At 38.6% G+C, this 16,596-nt stretch overlaps 1 protein-coding gene across 26 annotated transcripts in view; it reads right to left on the reverse strand.

Annotated features, from left to right (window-relative positions):
• Positions 1 to 16,596, reverse strand: part of Enox1 (ecto-NOX disulfide-thiol exchanger 1) — a 571,647-nt gene that overhangs the window by 112,178 nt on the left and 442,873 nt on the right. For all 26 annotated transcript variants that reach the window (XM_087197407.1, XM_087197408.1, XM_087197410.1 and 23 more), the window contains 2 exons: positions 6,347 to 6,453; positions 2,314 to 2,431 (listed from right to left, as the gene is read on the reverse strand). In XM_087197407.1, the coding sequence (XP_087053533.1) occupies positions 2,314 to 2,431; positions 6,347 to 6,453 (225 nt within the window). The remainder of the gene's footprint in view (positions 1 to 2,313; positions 2,432 to 6,346; positions 6,454 to 16,596) is intronic.

Here is a 16,596-nt window from a genome sequence, read left to right on the forward strand (position 1 = left end):
AGACTATGAAATTATACACACTGCTACCTTTGCAAATTGATAAAGTCGTTTAAAAAGAAATGTCATCCCTGCACACAAAGGCACAAGTTCAAATCAAAATTTCTGACTGACTCAATTGTTTGCTTCTACCTTCTAAGGATGTTAAAGTTCTAAGTCTCAAGTAAACCTGACCCTCATCAATAAACTTCAAAAATGATGAAAGCTTTTTAGAGACAAAACTTTCTCAAGATCTCAATGAATTTTTTAAAAGTCACACTAACTATTCCTTCTTTTGACATAGGAAGGCTTGTAGAATTGAAATGCTGTAAGAAAGGTGATCTCAAATAAATCTAAACCCCATAGTAAAACACTCCTGAAAAATCTTTTATGAGCTTAGTAAGAGCCATCCATTGACACATAAATGCTAGGTTTATTTTTTGGACAAAGGATATATGGCTTCAGAAAGTAGTGGCATGCTGCATACTTGTATGCTAAGCTTCTAAGAGATTTAAATGAATGGAATTTGAGGATGAAAGGCAAATTTACTAAGGCAGTGGTTCTCAAACTCCAGTATGCATCAATCAGAATTCCCTGCAGGGCTTAAATCACAGACTGCTGAATCTCCTTTGCCCACCCTCCAGAAGTTTCTGATTTCAGTAAGTTGGGGATGAGCCTCAAGTTATATTTCTAGTAAGTTCCTAGGTGATGTTTATATAAACTAGGCGCCACACTTTTGAGAAGCACTGCTTCAGGGAAATTAAAGCCCCTTGAGTATGACCTGGATGCAGGGCCTTTTTTGTGATTATCTGAACCCCTCTGCAATCTTGATGACCTGATATTTTTGGAATCTTGATTTTGGCTTCTAAGTGCATCCATGGACATCATCTAAAATATCCCAGAGTCCTGATTATCTTAAGTCACAGGAAGTTAAGAGAGCAATAGCTGCTGGAAGAGGCTTTTAACAGACAGATTGCATCTGACATCTCCTTGTCCACTTAAAAGCTGACTCCCCAAGGAAGAACACAATTATCTCTGGTCCACTCCCTGAGCTTTCATAACTAAACCCATATTGCAGGAAGAGAGACTAAATCTGTCAACACACATGGACAGCTTTTTGTCACTCATTCTTGTCTTTTATTTTGCTCCCACTCAACATTCCAGAGAGAAACATTTACAATCCATTGTCTTATGTGTGGACCCACTGGGGCTTTGTCTCAGGAGAGTGTATCTTTCTACAAGCCCACCTAAAAATAATTTACTATTTCTCTAAAAATTGTCTCCATTCCCCATTCTGTTCCTTGCTGAGGGAAGAGGTATACAAGCTTCTGAATCCTATTGGACTAGTAAATGATTACACATTGTGGTCACCTCCCTGTACACCATAAATTTATGTACCCTTTGTTCTATTTAGTCTTTTTTCAGTTCATTTTAATGAACACAGAAAGCAAAAAGAACTTTTACTTTTGTTCCTATACTTCTACCAACAAATTAGCAAAACTCTATTTCTAGTCACCAGCAACCTTTCTGTTCAAAAACCTGAGACAGGCATGGATTTTATTCATGGATATGTATGAAAAGACAGATCCAACCTGCACCATTTTTCTAATTTTCTTTTCTGGCAATGGTGGCAACCGTGAGTCTTCTCAGGTCATTTAGACAACCCCATTCCCTTCAGACAAGTTGTTTCTCTTGGTGTCACAGATTTTGAATAAACATTTCCTTGCCTACTGTTACAATTCCAAAGAATTTATACATGATTCAAGGAGAGAGTTTTAATTAGCATCTCAGATTGGACAGAACACACAAAACAAGGTCTTTTCTAAACTTTCCTCCTTCTCAAAGTTTGAATGATACCCCTAGTGTGGTACCAAATGGGGCTACCCTTTTGATTACAGGTTAGGTGAACCAAAATTTTTAGAGGAAAAAGTCTTATTTCCATCATATTAGCTCAGAGGCTAGAAAGATTCTTTAGAGATTAAACAATTCTCAAGTAAGAAGTACACTACTAAAATCAAATTTTATCTGTAGTTCGGCATTGGCTGGGGCTGCCATACTCTGGAAAAGAATTTTTATAGGAACAGGCAAGTATCCTTGAAAAAAGTATAACAGCTCCAGATCTACATATGAAGAAACAACTGGAGGAATTTAAATTACTATGTTCCTAAGAAAGAGTTTAAAGTCCTATTAATAAAAGGCAGAGTCACTCAAAGATAAAAGTTTAGTATAACTCCAATCAAAGTGAGTTATGTTTCCATTTTCCAGTACTTATTCCCAGTCTAAGATTTGGATGCTCATTATGATACCTCATGGGTATGTGGCAGTTAGCAGCATTACCTGATTCATCGACTCTCATTTTTTTAGTAGGACTGTCACAATTCTCATCATCAGACATTTCCATTTCTTCTTCGCGGCGGATGCCCATGAGCTGCTCACTTTGAGCGTTACGGAGCTCCTGAAAGTAAAGGATATATGAAGGTCAGAGTCTAGGACACACTTCATCATACAATTTTCCAATGGTTTTTGGGTATATTATGACTGACATATTAACATTGATAGTCTGAAGCTTTTACCCAAATATCACTCCACCTAATCTAGAACGAAGTTCTGAGGGGGATGAGGTATGCTTTAGTGTAAAGTGAAATCAATTCCTATTCACCAAAGACTAGTTAAGGGCTTCTCAGCAAAATATTTAACCTCTCTTGAATGTGTACTTCCTTGTTTGTTTAAAAAAAAAAAGAAGGGGATAATAACATATACTTAGCAGGGCTTTTGCAAGGATTACACAGAAATACCGATTATATGGCTGGCTCATAGCAGGGACTACAGCTGTTGGCTAAGAACAGGAGTAATGGAGATTTTAAAAAGCCTAGTTTACCACTGGCCCATGGTTTCATTTTAAGATCATTTCTTCATATATATTAGCCTCAATTTTTCTCACTAGAATATTATGATATTGAGGGTTTTGTGGATGAAATGAGTTAATGCATGTAAAAGACTCATTCTTATTCTAGACATTTGTTTTGCTAAGATAATATTGACTACTGCTATTTCCACATGAACACAAAACCTCTGCATGGGCTTATGTGTGATCACACACATACTCTTGCAATCCAGATAGCCAAAATTTAAGCTTTGAAGTGGTTTGGGAACAAAATAAATGGATGCCTTCTTTTTGTGGGTTTCACATTATCATGCAGAGGTTTTGGGTTTGTGGTGATGGCTGCTTCAGCATCACTTTTGGAGCTATAGATCTTAGGATTATATGTTACTGTCTGCACTGAATAGGGGAGTGACTGTAATCATGTGATTCAACTTCTTTGAGCCTTTGTCTGCTCACCTATAATGGGAAATAATAATAATAATACAAGGCTGTTTGAATACAATAGCTTATGTGAAAGCCCATTGTAAAAGAATTATACAATTTTTCTGCTACTATGTCTAAAATGAGGACATTATACTGTTTATGTTAAACAAGTGCAACATTATTTACACCAAGTTGTGTATTTTTGTGAATCCATTTTCATTCTGTTCCCTTACATAGTCTTCAAAAAGACTTAAAACATGGAAAGGGCTTCCCTATTCTTTTCTCCTCCTTTATATTGAAAACTCTAAATAAAAGTTCAATAGTTAAAATAATTTTATCTTTCAGTAAACCTATGAGTAACAATAAAACTAAGTTAATTCACCTAATTTATGGGGCAGGCAGCGGCACCACTGAGCTAAATCCCGGCAATTCACCTAATTTATGAGTAGCATGCCTTTAAACATACTTCTAGTGGCCATTTGATATGGATCTATCACCTCATGTTGAAGGTGCTCTACATTCCCTTTTCTACTGAGCTCACAGATTTTAACTGCAGCATGATGGAAAGGAAATTATTTATTGCTAAAAGTATTTGAATGGTCACCTCTGTACCCTGCAAAGGACAGAAGAGGGACAAGGCAGATTGGCAAGGTCTGGGGAGGGGCAGTCACAGGGCAGCCAAGAGACCACTAGGATGACAGACACCTTATTCGACCACACGACCTATATGAAAGATATGCCAGTTCTGCCAGTTCTACAGATCTTGGAGGGAGGTGTTTACATGTGATTAGTGGGGAAATTTTTAGGTGGCGGATAGCTAATTTTTTTATTAACAAAGTCTAATTTCTAAAGAGGTAGTTTAAAAGCATTTGAAACAGGGAAAAGTCAGGTGGAAGGAATAAATGAGCCTGTTGTTTAGTCCTTACAATTAATGACAAACTGTTATACAATAGTTGTTTCTGTGGGGAAGGGTGGCAGAATGGAAAAACATTATGGGGAAGAAAAACTGAGGATGTTTCCACAGGCTGCCTCTGGTTCAGCAGTAAATAACTAGTACACTAATAAATTTGTAGAGGTGTTGAAGATAATTAACAGATGCTGTACAAGGGGATGTGGAAAAAAATCAAGCCAATTATCAAGCTTATATGCAACTGAGAAATCATCCACAATGTTAAATTAGCAAGTGGTATTTAATCAATTAAGTAACATGTAGGAGAGAAAATCAAAGGTAATTTATAGTTTCATTTCCTAATGTAGTCCAAAAGAGGCAGCGGAGATGGCAGGAAGGCACGGAGACCCTTTACAGGAGGACCTCTGAGGACTATATTCCGCCCATCCCTCTGGAGCAGACATTTCTACCCCCACGACCAAGCAGATAGAGCAAGCAGCTTTCTCAGGCCAATCAAGAAAACTTGTAGGTTTTGCTTTGGATAGTATTGCACCAATCTAAGGGGAGGTAGTTAAAAAGGACGGTGGGAAGTGGAGTCAGAGATGGCAGGAAGTATAATTTAGAGCAAAATCTGATATTTGCTGATACACACTAATGCTGGCTTTTTCATACCCATGGTTATTCTGCATCATGCTACCAGCCTTTCTCTTAAAATTTCTGTTCATCACTTTTGGGTTTTATGTGAAGAAAAAAATTAAATCATTCAAAGACTTATCATTCCCATATCAGAGTCACAGTTTATGGATTCCAATTTGTGTTTTCATAACCTTCAATGTTTATATTACATGGTAAACAGAGAACTCTTTTTTCCTCCTGAAAAGTCAACCTGACTTGGGTCTCCTAGACAGTGTCAGGGAGAACATCAGAACATCAGCGCATGCTTTGTTTTGGGACCCACCCCAAATTAAAGAGAAATCCCACTTCCTCCTTATTCATAATCCTGAACAGAAAAACACCATCAGACAGTCACCAACCACCTTTTTTAGGCATTAGTGAACAAAATTTTTTAAATGCCCATTTTAGCAACAAATTACCCTAGCATTTTAAGTGTCCCATTATTGTAAAGTCATTCAGTATTCACCATAATAACAGTGATAATAAAGAAGTCATTTGGTATTCATGTGGGTGTTACATCTAGTGCCATTGGTATTCAATTGTAATTTAGCATTAGTTAATGGGCACTTAAAATGCTACCCAAATGATTGATATCACAGTACTTTGTGATTCCTCAAACTCTTTATAAAATACTTATTTTACAAATGTGAGCCAAAATTATTAAATGAATAAACCTTACCTTCTATAAGTTTGTGATTTTGAAAAAGGGGACTATCATTAAGAGAACTTTAATATTAACATGCTAGAGATGAAGAGGCATCCAGATGAAAACATTCGCTTATTTAAAAGAAAAAGAAGCAAGCAAAGACAGTATACTTACTTTTAAATTACAGGTTCAAAGCGTACACTACACTGTGGAGTTTAAAAATAACAGCTGGGTGACCAATGACTAATGACACATTTTGGTCTGTCCCTGGGTCTTTTAGGTCAAGTTCTGGACTCACTCCTTGGGGGTGGATACTCACACACATATGCACTGATGCTGAAGGGTGGACTCAGCTAGCCTGGACAGTTACACCCCTTGGGAAATCTGCTCTGGTGAGAGGTGTGATAGAACCTAAGGGTTAGCACAGGGGACCAAGACATGGCTTATGGTGAGAACAATGGAAAGGCATATTTGCCACTTCTCACCCAAAGAGCAAACTGTCATCATCACATAGAACACTGAAAAAAATCTGTATTTAAAAACTAGTTTCTACATTAGGTGATAGCTTTCTTCAAGCTAATTAGGCAAAGTGTCTTGGTTTATTTCTGAGCTATTTACTATGATGGGAAAGATTCTTTTCTCCCTTGGCAGGGAAAAATGTGTTCTATGTGTGAAGTCAGCTGCTTTTCTGGACAAAGAACAAATTTGAGCTGGATTTGGAGCTGAAGATGAGACAGGACAATGGCAAGAGGACTGCCCACGATAACAAAAACCATAATGGCTGCAGCCACAACTAATCTCTGCCAATCCAGCTGTGTGATGATGGTTAAAAAGAAATAATAAAATCACCAACCTCAGAATGCTTTCGCCAAATGTCTATGTTCTTGCGCTGAGCTTTCGAGAAATGGTCCCAAGCTTTTTGTCTGGTAGAAGCGTTGAAAACGGCCACAATCTGCTCAACTTTGGTGAACAAGGAAGTCAAACAAGACAAGTAATTTATGTTGTGATCACTACAGGGAAGCAAAGCAAAGACACTAGGAGTCTATGGATGATGTCCCAATAGATACAACATCATCAATATCCATCCAATTTGTGTCTTTTTGTACTTACATTTTACCAAGGTTGGGGATGTCTCCCTTCAAGTCTGTCTCCAAAACTTTGTTAAAACAAATTCTAAATATGACTGGGAAAAGGTCACAGGTATCTACATCCAAGCATTCTTGAGCTCTTGTTTAAAAATGGGATTTAGGAGAGCTATATACCTAAGTCTATACATATATGGACCCAAGCATTGACATACACATAAAGGTATGTAACACAATGTCTGGTTAGAGGTTTAGAAGGTGCAGTGGCTGAATGGGAAGAGCCAAAAGTATGTAGTTTCCTCTATGGTCTCTATCTCAAGGACTCAACTGAAGCCTTCTGAAGATATTACTGCATCCAGGTTCTAAGATGGTACAAAGAAAAGTTGCATCATATCTTCCCTCAACTGCATTGCATTGACTCAAGCCAGCTCTCTAGTCAGCAGACAGGCTGCAGGTGCCATCACCTTAGCTCCAAGACTGACAACAACTCACCAGACCAGTAGCACTGGCATGCAGATCTGATTTCCACACCTTATGGCCCTCCATAGTTCCCTATGATTCGATAGCATTGTCATACCATGATTACTTTTATAAGATTCCCTTTCCTCTGGTTCTCAAACCACTCAAAGTTTTAACTCTATCACCTTGACTTCAATGAATATTTCTGTTGCTTTCAGGCATAGGGTGTAATTAAAGTGATAAATGTTAAGGGATTGTGACCAGAACTATATAGGAAAAGGGATGAAATCTTAGTAGAAGGTGTTAGTGGAGCCAACAAACTCTAGAGTCAGTCTTGCTTAAAGTTTTTGATCTAGTAATGATAGGATTAAGGAAACTAGAGCCCTGAATTAATCATATGATTAAACTTGAACTTCTAAATATTTAGGTAGGAAGGCTCAGTTAAAATTAGGTTCTCATGGATGCTAACACCCTATCAACATAAATCTTTCATAAGTGAATCTCAAGGCTCTATTACAAAAAAGGACATCAAAGCACATCCAGATTTTCCAGTATCCAAAGAATTCTGAAGAGTAATGGAATAATCAGCACAAAAGAACACTCAATGCCATAATTTTGAACTTTAACACACAAAATAAACAAGCATATGATAGAACAGAAGGAAATAAAAGCTCATTCCATTCACTCACAACAATGTGCATATCTTATAATGCTAATAACTACTGTTTGATCTATGGGTAATTTTCATAGGGGGTTTTTATGTTTATTGTTTTCTACTTGAGGAAAACCTCAACTGTAAAGCTCCTTATTTTAGCAAATCCTGTCATCATGTCGCATGATAAATTTGTTTCACTGAATTTTCATGGGAAGATTTGCCATATGTGTGGTTCACACTCCCTGAGCTCATGTGATTTTCCTCCTCAGCCTTCCCTGGAGGAAGCAGCACTGCCAGACTAATCACCTTGAGCTGCTCAAAGTGCTGACCTTCACTGGTAACCCATACCCAGTGTGTAGTGTGGCTAGAGGAGGAGGGAATCCTGTCAGCATGATCAACTAAGGTTTCTGCTCATTTGTTCTGCTTGCGGGCTAGGATCATGGTGACTTCAACTACCTTCTACAGGAGCAACAGAGCAGTCAGCAGTCAGCTCAGACGAGATCAACCAGCAGGGGTGGTGATCATGAGATTATTAAAGAGTAATGGGCACCACTGCTTTTAATAGCAGAGTTCCTTTATTGGTATCTTTTAGAAGAAGAAGAGCCACGGTGTCCTGACACTAGGGCTGAGAGGAAAGAGCTGTAAGAGTTGAAGCTGAGTATTTGGGTGGTGATAATCAAAATTCTGCTACAAATTAGGGAAGGTTCTTAATAAAAGATACAGTAAAAAGAAAATTGTATATGTTTATGGTGGCAGGGGAGATAACAGAGACTGAGAATGTACATGGAGGAATACAGAGGGGAAAACACTTAGAAGACAGACCCAATGGACTAACACTGCACAGGTTTAAGAGTAAAATTAGATCTACTCAAGAATAAACATATAGTAGACATTCTCTGATTCTTTCATTGGTGAATCAATGCTTGCTTGCAGAGAAGCAGGGGTGGCCCATTCAAAGGCTAGAGTTGTGAAGGGACTCCATGTGAGAGTAGCTAATGGGATGGAGCTAATTCTAGGTGAGAACAAACCAGGAAAGAGTGTGTATGCTAACCCACAGTTATGTTGCACGTCAGGGAGATGCATCCAAACAGGTTTTGCTTGGGAGAAATGGTGGAGACTTGAATTAAGGCAGAGGCTCTGGAATGAAGAGTACAGCAGGAAGAGGTAGTGGCATAGGAGGCTGACTTGTGACACAGGAGGACAAGAGAAAGGAGACCAAGATGACTCAAGCTTGGGAAGAACAGTAGAGACCAAGAGAACAAGCACAGCTGGAGGTTTGAGAAAGAAGATAAAGAATTTACTTTTGGACACATTGAGCTAGAGGATGCCTGAAGGCCATCCAAATGGAACTGAAGAACAGGCTGAGGTTCAGAAAGAAGTCAGAATTCAAAGAGATTTGTCTGAAATTCTCTGGGCCATTCTCAACATTTCATAAGTGCATTCTAAGCAGAGTGATTAAAAGCAAAACTAAGTGTGGTTTAATTTTGTACATTTCTTACGAAATTTTATACTTTGCCCCTACATATTCACAAATCCCCCAAACAGAAAAATGAAAACAGTATAACTCAGTTTAAGTTTTAAAAAGACTCTCAAGTTATTTACCTGGCTTAGTTTACTTCTCTCATTTCTGTACAGACTGCTGCTGAACCAGCCATTTGTCTTGCAAATGAAAGTTATTGGGTACACAAAAGACTCTGGAAGAAGAGTTGAGTCAGCATGAATTCATCATCATTAGGGAAAAACCACCTCAAAGAGTATGCCCTAATGAATGTGACTCAGAGACACCATATTTTGAAAATTATAAATCAGTATGACTGTAGTATTGATGTCACAGGATTACATATTCTTCATTGCCTTCAGCAGGTGACACCAAAGAAGCCCATGAATTAAACAACTACTTATCACTTCTCTAGCACAATTTAAAGTACTTCTTCTATGCATAGTAAAGCCACAAGTAGTTACTAAATTTTTTTTTAAATTCTTTTCTCAGAGAAAGAGATAAGTAACAAACAAGATAGCATTGCCATTTGTTCAAAAACATAGCTTATAGAAATTTCTGTGCAGGCAGAAAAAAATTCAGATTGAAGGAAAGCCCAGTCCCTGCCTAACTAACTCCATTTTGTTCCTTCCTGGTTCCATTTACCTCCTTATAACTTTTTTTTCCTGAGTCACTCTCTTCTGTAGTCACCTTAGATTCTAGGAATGAATAGGTCTTTTCGCTAGACATCTTTATGACAAGGGACCAAAAATACTCCAAGCAATGCAAGCCTTGCAGAGCAGACCATTCCATAATGAGACTGTCCTGAGTATGCATGATTACTTACATGGGAACTATTACCCTTTCAAGAATGATGGCTCTCCTAAAGACATTGATCAACCAGACCATTCCCTGACTAGGATTACCTATTTTGCCAGCTGTGCAAAGCCCTCACTTAGGCACATACCCAGCCTTTGCCTTTGCTCTATTTTTCTATAAAACCTCAAAGTTAAAAAAAAAACAAACAAAAACCCTCAAAGTTCCTGTCAGCTCCCCTAAGACAGGATCTTGTACCTCTTTATCTGTTTTTCCTCATGTGGCCATGCTGATTAAGCTTTTGTACTGCCCTGCACCACTGCTGGTTTTCTGATTGGCACTTTGGGATGACTTGGTGAGCCTGGCCTGTTAAGACCCCCAGATCTAAAACACTGATGACAAGATCAATGTCCTACCCAGTACCTATGAAGACACCACATGATTGATCTTGTATCACATAAAAAGCATAAGTCCTGTTCTGTGTTTGCTGATTACTTATTCAAGAAGGTATACCCCAGTTGTGGAGGTACTGTCAACGGAAAGGGCTCACAGTCAAAAAATTTAAATTTGCCCTTCAGCCCTTACAAAATTTCCCCCTAAATTCTGTTTTAAATGTTTTGCCTAAGCTAGGTTGGTTGAGGATCGTGAGAAAATCAAGAGATCAATTCTTCAAAAGTTTGTATGAATATCAGTCATAGGTACTATACTAGAGTCCCAAGAATACCTAGCAAGTTTAAATGAATGTAAGGGATGCAAAAAGGGAGCCTTGATCAAACTGCTGACCACTCAGAATAGCTGTACCCTACCACCCCACCCATGATTATTCATTAGCTTATGCATGTGTGCATGTGGAGACACAGTCACTCATGTGACTCACAGTCACACACAGAGCACAACGCACACCTATGTATATATTCTTAAATGTTTTTTTTTAATTCCTAAAACTAAATAATTTAAGAACTCCTTTTGCTCTTTCCCCCAGCTCATAATGTTTGGGCATTTGCTATACAGCACACCTCTTACTTGACAGAGTAACTCCACCTTGAGAAGTACTTGTCTTTAGTCTTCCCAGGGAGAGGAAGCTCAGAACAGAACTTCCATTTAAGCAGAGACAGACCACATTTAAACAGTCTCCCCCAGAAAGAGGAGGGCATGGAGGGCAAATCTCAAATTTCTGGGCTGTGCAAGACCCTTGAATTTTTCTCTGGGTAGAGAAGCCTTGGAAGTACTGAAAGAGAAAGGCCTGCCTCTGCCAAAGGGCACAAACACAGGCCTTTCTCGTGTAGTGCACTCTTTCCCCACAGTCTCCGTACCTCTTGTTCCAGCTAAATAGCTGTGAAAGAGTCTTAAATCCATTTAGTGACCCAAATATCTGGAGCAACTGATTACATTCTTCCAGGCAGTAGGCTCGCTTACAAGAAACACCTCAAACAAAATTTTCAAGGTGAATTTTTGTTTTTAATGCTGTCTGGGCTCATGACAGAGCCTTAACTCTGTAGGGTTTAGAGGGACTTTTTTCCTTTAAGGGATAACATTTTTCTAAATCCTCCACAAATAGCTCAGAAGAGATTTTCCAAGGCATATCACAAATGAAATAGTTGACCTCCCCCACTCTAACTTGTTATTGTTGTTTTTAAATACTAAAAGCTGGGGCAGAATTCTTTTATGGGAGAAAGGGCAGCAAAAGAAAGAGATTTTAGATGTAGTGCTGGAACTGATGCTTTTTGGCCCAGAGCAAAGAAATGGGGAGGAGGAAATGCAGTGACTCAGGCTCTTGGGACACCCAGAGAGATGCTACTAGGGAGGGAGAAGAGGTAGGTCAGTGCGGGCCATCAGGAAGACAGCCGCTGTGAAGAAGTCCCCTAGCCCCCGTGGGCTCCAGTTCACTTACTCCCATAGCTGGGGTGCAGGGCTGCACAAGAAGCTCCCCAGTTGCCTGGTCAGAAGCCTAGGAAACAGAAGAATGTGCTCAGATCCAGAATTTAAGGAGGCCTGGACTGGAATTTCAAGCTGCTCAAGGAGGAATAAAGGCTTTGAGGGCTTCTGTCTTGAGATGGGTAAAAGAGCATAGCATGACACTGTGAACCCATTACAACCTTGTTAAACATGAGCCGAAAAGGCCAACCACAGACATCCTGCTTCTGAACTTCCTAGCTAGATGAGGCCAGATTTTTTTTAAAATGGGAGTGGAAGCAGAAAGAGAAATGTGCTGATCAAATTATAAAAAAGGAAAGACAATGCTTTTAGCAAATTTCAAGCAAGTAGGAAATGGTCAAATTACTCAAATAAATGGAAAGATTTTAGGCAGAGTTACTTTTAAAGATCTGTAGAAAACTCAGAACATTTTAGGGAACTATAAATCCTCTTATTAATGCACATGTTCAAATATTTTAGAAAGCAACAAAACAAAAATCCATGATATTATAATTGCAATGGTTCTTTACAATATATAGCATTTACACAGCTTTTTAAATCCCACAAATTCCTTGGCTAAATTACCCCACTGAGTTAATAAAAGCAATAGATATATGGATAGAACCAAAACGAAAAGTAGAAGTCTACCTTCCCTTTCAGATACCCCTTGCCTATTTCTCCTTAAAGTATTAAGAGTCTAGCAAATTTAAATGTTATGCATATATTATGCATATTTTTCTGATACCTTTTTGTGTATGTAAGAGTGCTATTATTATGTACACTGTTTTGTACCTTGCTTTTTTACTTACTGTATATTGGAAATTATTCATGTGTATATTATTAATAATACTGAAATGAACATCCTTAGGCATGCATCTTTTGAAATCATTATGTAATTATTTTATGAAAAGTTCTTAGTGGACAGGGTAGATAAAAGAGTACCTGAATTTTTAACTTTGAGAGCAACCGCCAAATTATACTAGAATTCATGCCCACTAAGTAGTTTTCAGTTTCTCCTTCCCCCAAAGTGTGTAATCAGACTTAATTTTTGCTATTCTTGATATATGAGAGAAGGCAAGAACTACATGATGACCAATATCTATATTTGAATTTCCATTATAAATAACAGAAACAAGTCCAGGCTTATCAAACCAGCTCTTTTCTCAGTAGCAGACTCGTTGTTAAGAACAATCATCGAGCAGGAAGGAGAAAGACCTGGTTTCTGGGGATCTCTTTTTCCTTATTACTCTCAAAATAATGACCCCCAATTTTCTCTGGGTCTCCACTCACTCTGGTATTGGTGCTATGAAAATCCTCCAATGATGATAGGTTATTTCTACTTACTTAACCCTTACTGGGCCAGGCACTATGTTTAAAGATTTAAAACAGCACTTTTCAAGTGTCTTTCCTGACTAGTATCATCAGTATCAGTAGAACTGCAAATACTCAAACCTCAGACCTACAGAATCAGAAACAGGGAGCTGGGGACCATGGTGGGTGGACTTAAGAGTCTGCATTTTCACCAGCTTTCCAGGTGGTTCCAATGCCAAGTTTGAAAACCTGATTTAAAACATTACCTTATTTAAGTTTCCCTAAAATCCACTGAGGTAGGTGTTATTGTTATACCCATTCCACTGAAGAAAAATGTTTAGATTTATGGAGAAATAAAATTACTCATCCAAGGCCACATATTTAGCAAGTGAAGTTAGGAATGGAAATTATATCTGCTCAAATTCAAATTATGTATTCATACCCACATGTGCCAAAGTCTTATAGGTACTGTGATGTGTTATATGCCAGACACTGTATTGGATATGGGGATAAAAAGAACCCAAGATGTGGCAGTTCTTCAGTTAATTAAACCCTGGGGAGGAGACAGCCACATTCTTGATTGGATCATCATATGAGAACAGCTGCAAGGGAGTTCCAGGAGGTGTGGGGAAGGCCATTGGGGACCTTGAGCTGAGATCTGTAGGTAAGTTGAATTTTCCAAAGCAAATGCAAAGAAACCAGATATTTGAGGTTGTAATGGGGCAGAAAGCTGCCTTTACCTCTCTTCAAAGGTTTACTGAGTAATCTGAACCACAGTGCAGAAGAATAGAAATGTCTGGGAAAAGAGCCCCTATTTCTTTAGAGTCTACCAGGCTAGCACAGACTTCTCTCAGTATGCATCCTCAGTAACCTACCCGTCATCTAAAATCCATTCTGTCCTTTTGTTGAAATAATCCTTGTTCAATAGTAAGCCTCAGCAGGGGAGATTGAAAGAGGTGGGGGTGAGAGATTGCTGGTAGGGATCCAGCGCTGTCTGGGGGCTATATGTGAGGGCGAAGGCAGAGTGAGGAAACTTGGTACAGACAAGTCTTGGTTCCACCCTAACTGGCTTTGTGACCTGAGGACAGCCTTTGTCTGTCCTTGAAAGCCAAAGAGGGCTGCATGAGGCTATCCTGAATCTCTTCTCCAGCCCTGGAAACCTTTAGGACAGGGGAAAGCCAATTTTTTCTGCAAAGAAATAAGTAGTCATTACTTTTGGCTGTGCAGATCCTACTACTTCTCTGTCCTGCCACAGAAGGTGTCTGTATACCTCAGCAGTTTGTCTCCTTTGCAGAAAATCCACTCATTTTGTGGCTCCTCTCTCTCTCTGGCTAATTTTCTTCCACCGAAACACCAATACTGTGACCCACTCCTTTTTCAGGTGCACAGACTTCAGAACACATCTTCTCTGCCACAGAATAACTTCATTACACCTCCTTTTTCCTCCGTTTGAATGATTTGAATGAAGAAAATATTTATAGATTCAGTTTCCTCATCTTCTTCCCATTCCATCAAAACACACATACTTCCCCTTACACTTAGCTGTGGCTTCTTTTCCAGCCTCTAGAACAGGGCTCATGTTGAGATGCTAGGCTTTTCCTCATTAGCTCTTAAAAATTCTATCTTCCTGAGTTTTTGTGCTGCATGAACTACCATGCACTATATTAAATCTTGAATTCTAGCCTTCTAGAATTCTATATCATTCCAGAGTATAAGACTTAATTTCTCTCTTACATTTTGGTAACAATAAAAAGAAAAATCCTTTTTTAATGTTAGCATCCTTATTTGTTGCATTTTTGGTGAAAAGTGAAAGAAAGGATACTAAAAGAGTCTCAATTCAGTCGTGACAGGCTTCTAGTGTCCTCTACTATCAGCTTTGTACTGCAAAATAGAACATTCTGCACTCATCTTACTTTGGAGGCTTTTGTAAAAATTATTTTCTTTGAATATTTATTCCCTGAGAACAGAGACTCACTTTTAATGGAAATTATGTTCTTTGCATTTAATACATTGGCAAATATAGCTATCAGCATGATTTTGAGAAACAGGAAGCCTTTCAAGTTGCTAAAACAGTTACGGGGACTTGTTCTTTCCAAGGATCCACTAGAGTAATGACTTCTACAGTCATGGAAAAACATTTTAACACTTCATAAAATTCTTTTTCCACAGCAGGGGACACAGGAACTAAATTTCCCTTGGTGGAAATAAAAAAATGTTTAGCTGAGATTTTCCTGAGGAGTAAATGATTTCAGAGAGAGCTTTCTGGGTAGAAGAAATGTGGAGAACAATACCAATCTGCTTAAAAGGGGGATCAAGGCACACGCAGAGGTCAGAAAACCTCACATTTCACTCCAGCACTTAGCACTTGACCTGACACTTAACAGAGCCCTGATAAATATTTGCAGAATGAATCTAATCATTCATTCAAACAGTGGAAGCTTTTATAGTTTCAGCCAAGAAGATAGATGGAGATGTGACAGAGGAGAATGTCAGTGTGCTGTACAGTCATCTCTGACGATAACTCTGACCAGGCTTCAGCATCTGCAGGTGCCAGGCACACATTCTCAGAGCAAAACTGTGGCTTCCAATTCACAATGCATCCAGCAGAGGTAACCACCACTGCATGGCACAGATGGGACATGTGGCCAGAGGTCTGATGCTTCACTCTGTGATCACCTAAGGAGCTTTTGAAATCATGACTGGGCCATTGGCAACTATGTTGCATTTAGATATACAGAGATGTGAAAGGATCTAAGTTATTGATATGATAAGGACTGGCATTTTTAAAGTACTTTAGGGGATTATCTGTTCAAACTCTTTTACCATAGAGATGAGGAAACAGAGACTTAAGGAGCTTGAAAGACTTTCCCAAAGCTAATTAAAGTCTGAGCTGGGATCATAGCCAAGATCTCTTCAGAAATCAAAAATGTCTCAACCATTTGCTCTTTTCAAGACCTAAGATGAGGTTGATGCCATTTCCTATCATGAATGTACATAGCAAAGTTATATGATAGTTCTAACCTTTCCAATCTCCAGGTTAAAATAAGCTAATGACAGTATCACAACCCTACTACTGTAACATTTACAACTAAAGTATATTTTGTGCTCCATTTTAAATAGAATAACATATCAGAGCTAGATCACTTGAGATGATTAACGCCAAAAAAGCAACTTTAAGAATATTTTCTGTGGTCATTTGGTTCCAGTTCAATTTCCAGCACCACCTTCATTTTCATCTATGATTGCTCAAAAGACAATGTTTGTACTGAGGTCTTCCATATGCTTATAGAAATCATGCCAAGCCCAGAAGTGGTTCAATGAGGAGAAAAAAACCCAATATATGGCCTGTGTCAGTAGCCTAAAATCTTACTAGAAGAAAATAAAGA

The sequence above is a fragment of the Heterocephalus glaber genome, unplaced genomic scaffold (genome assembly GCF_053883595.1).
Source record: "Heterocephalus glaber isolate CG9 unplaced genomic scaffold, H.glaber_assembly_v1.0 deba00001666, whole genome shotgun sequence".
NCBI classification, from domain to species: domain Eukaryota; kingdom Metazoa; phylum Chordata; class Mammalia; order Rodentia; family Bathyergidae; genus Heterocephalus; species Heterocephalus glaber.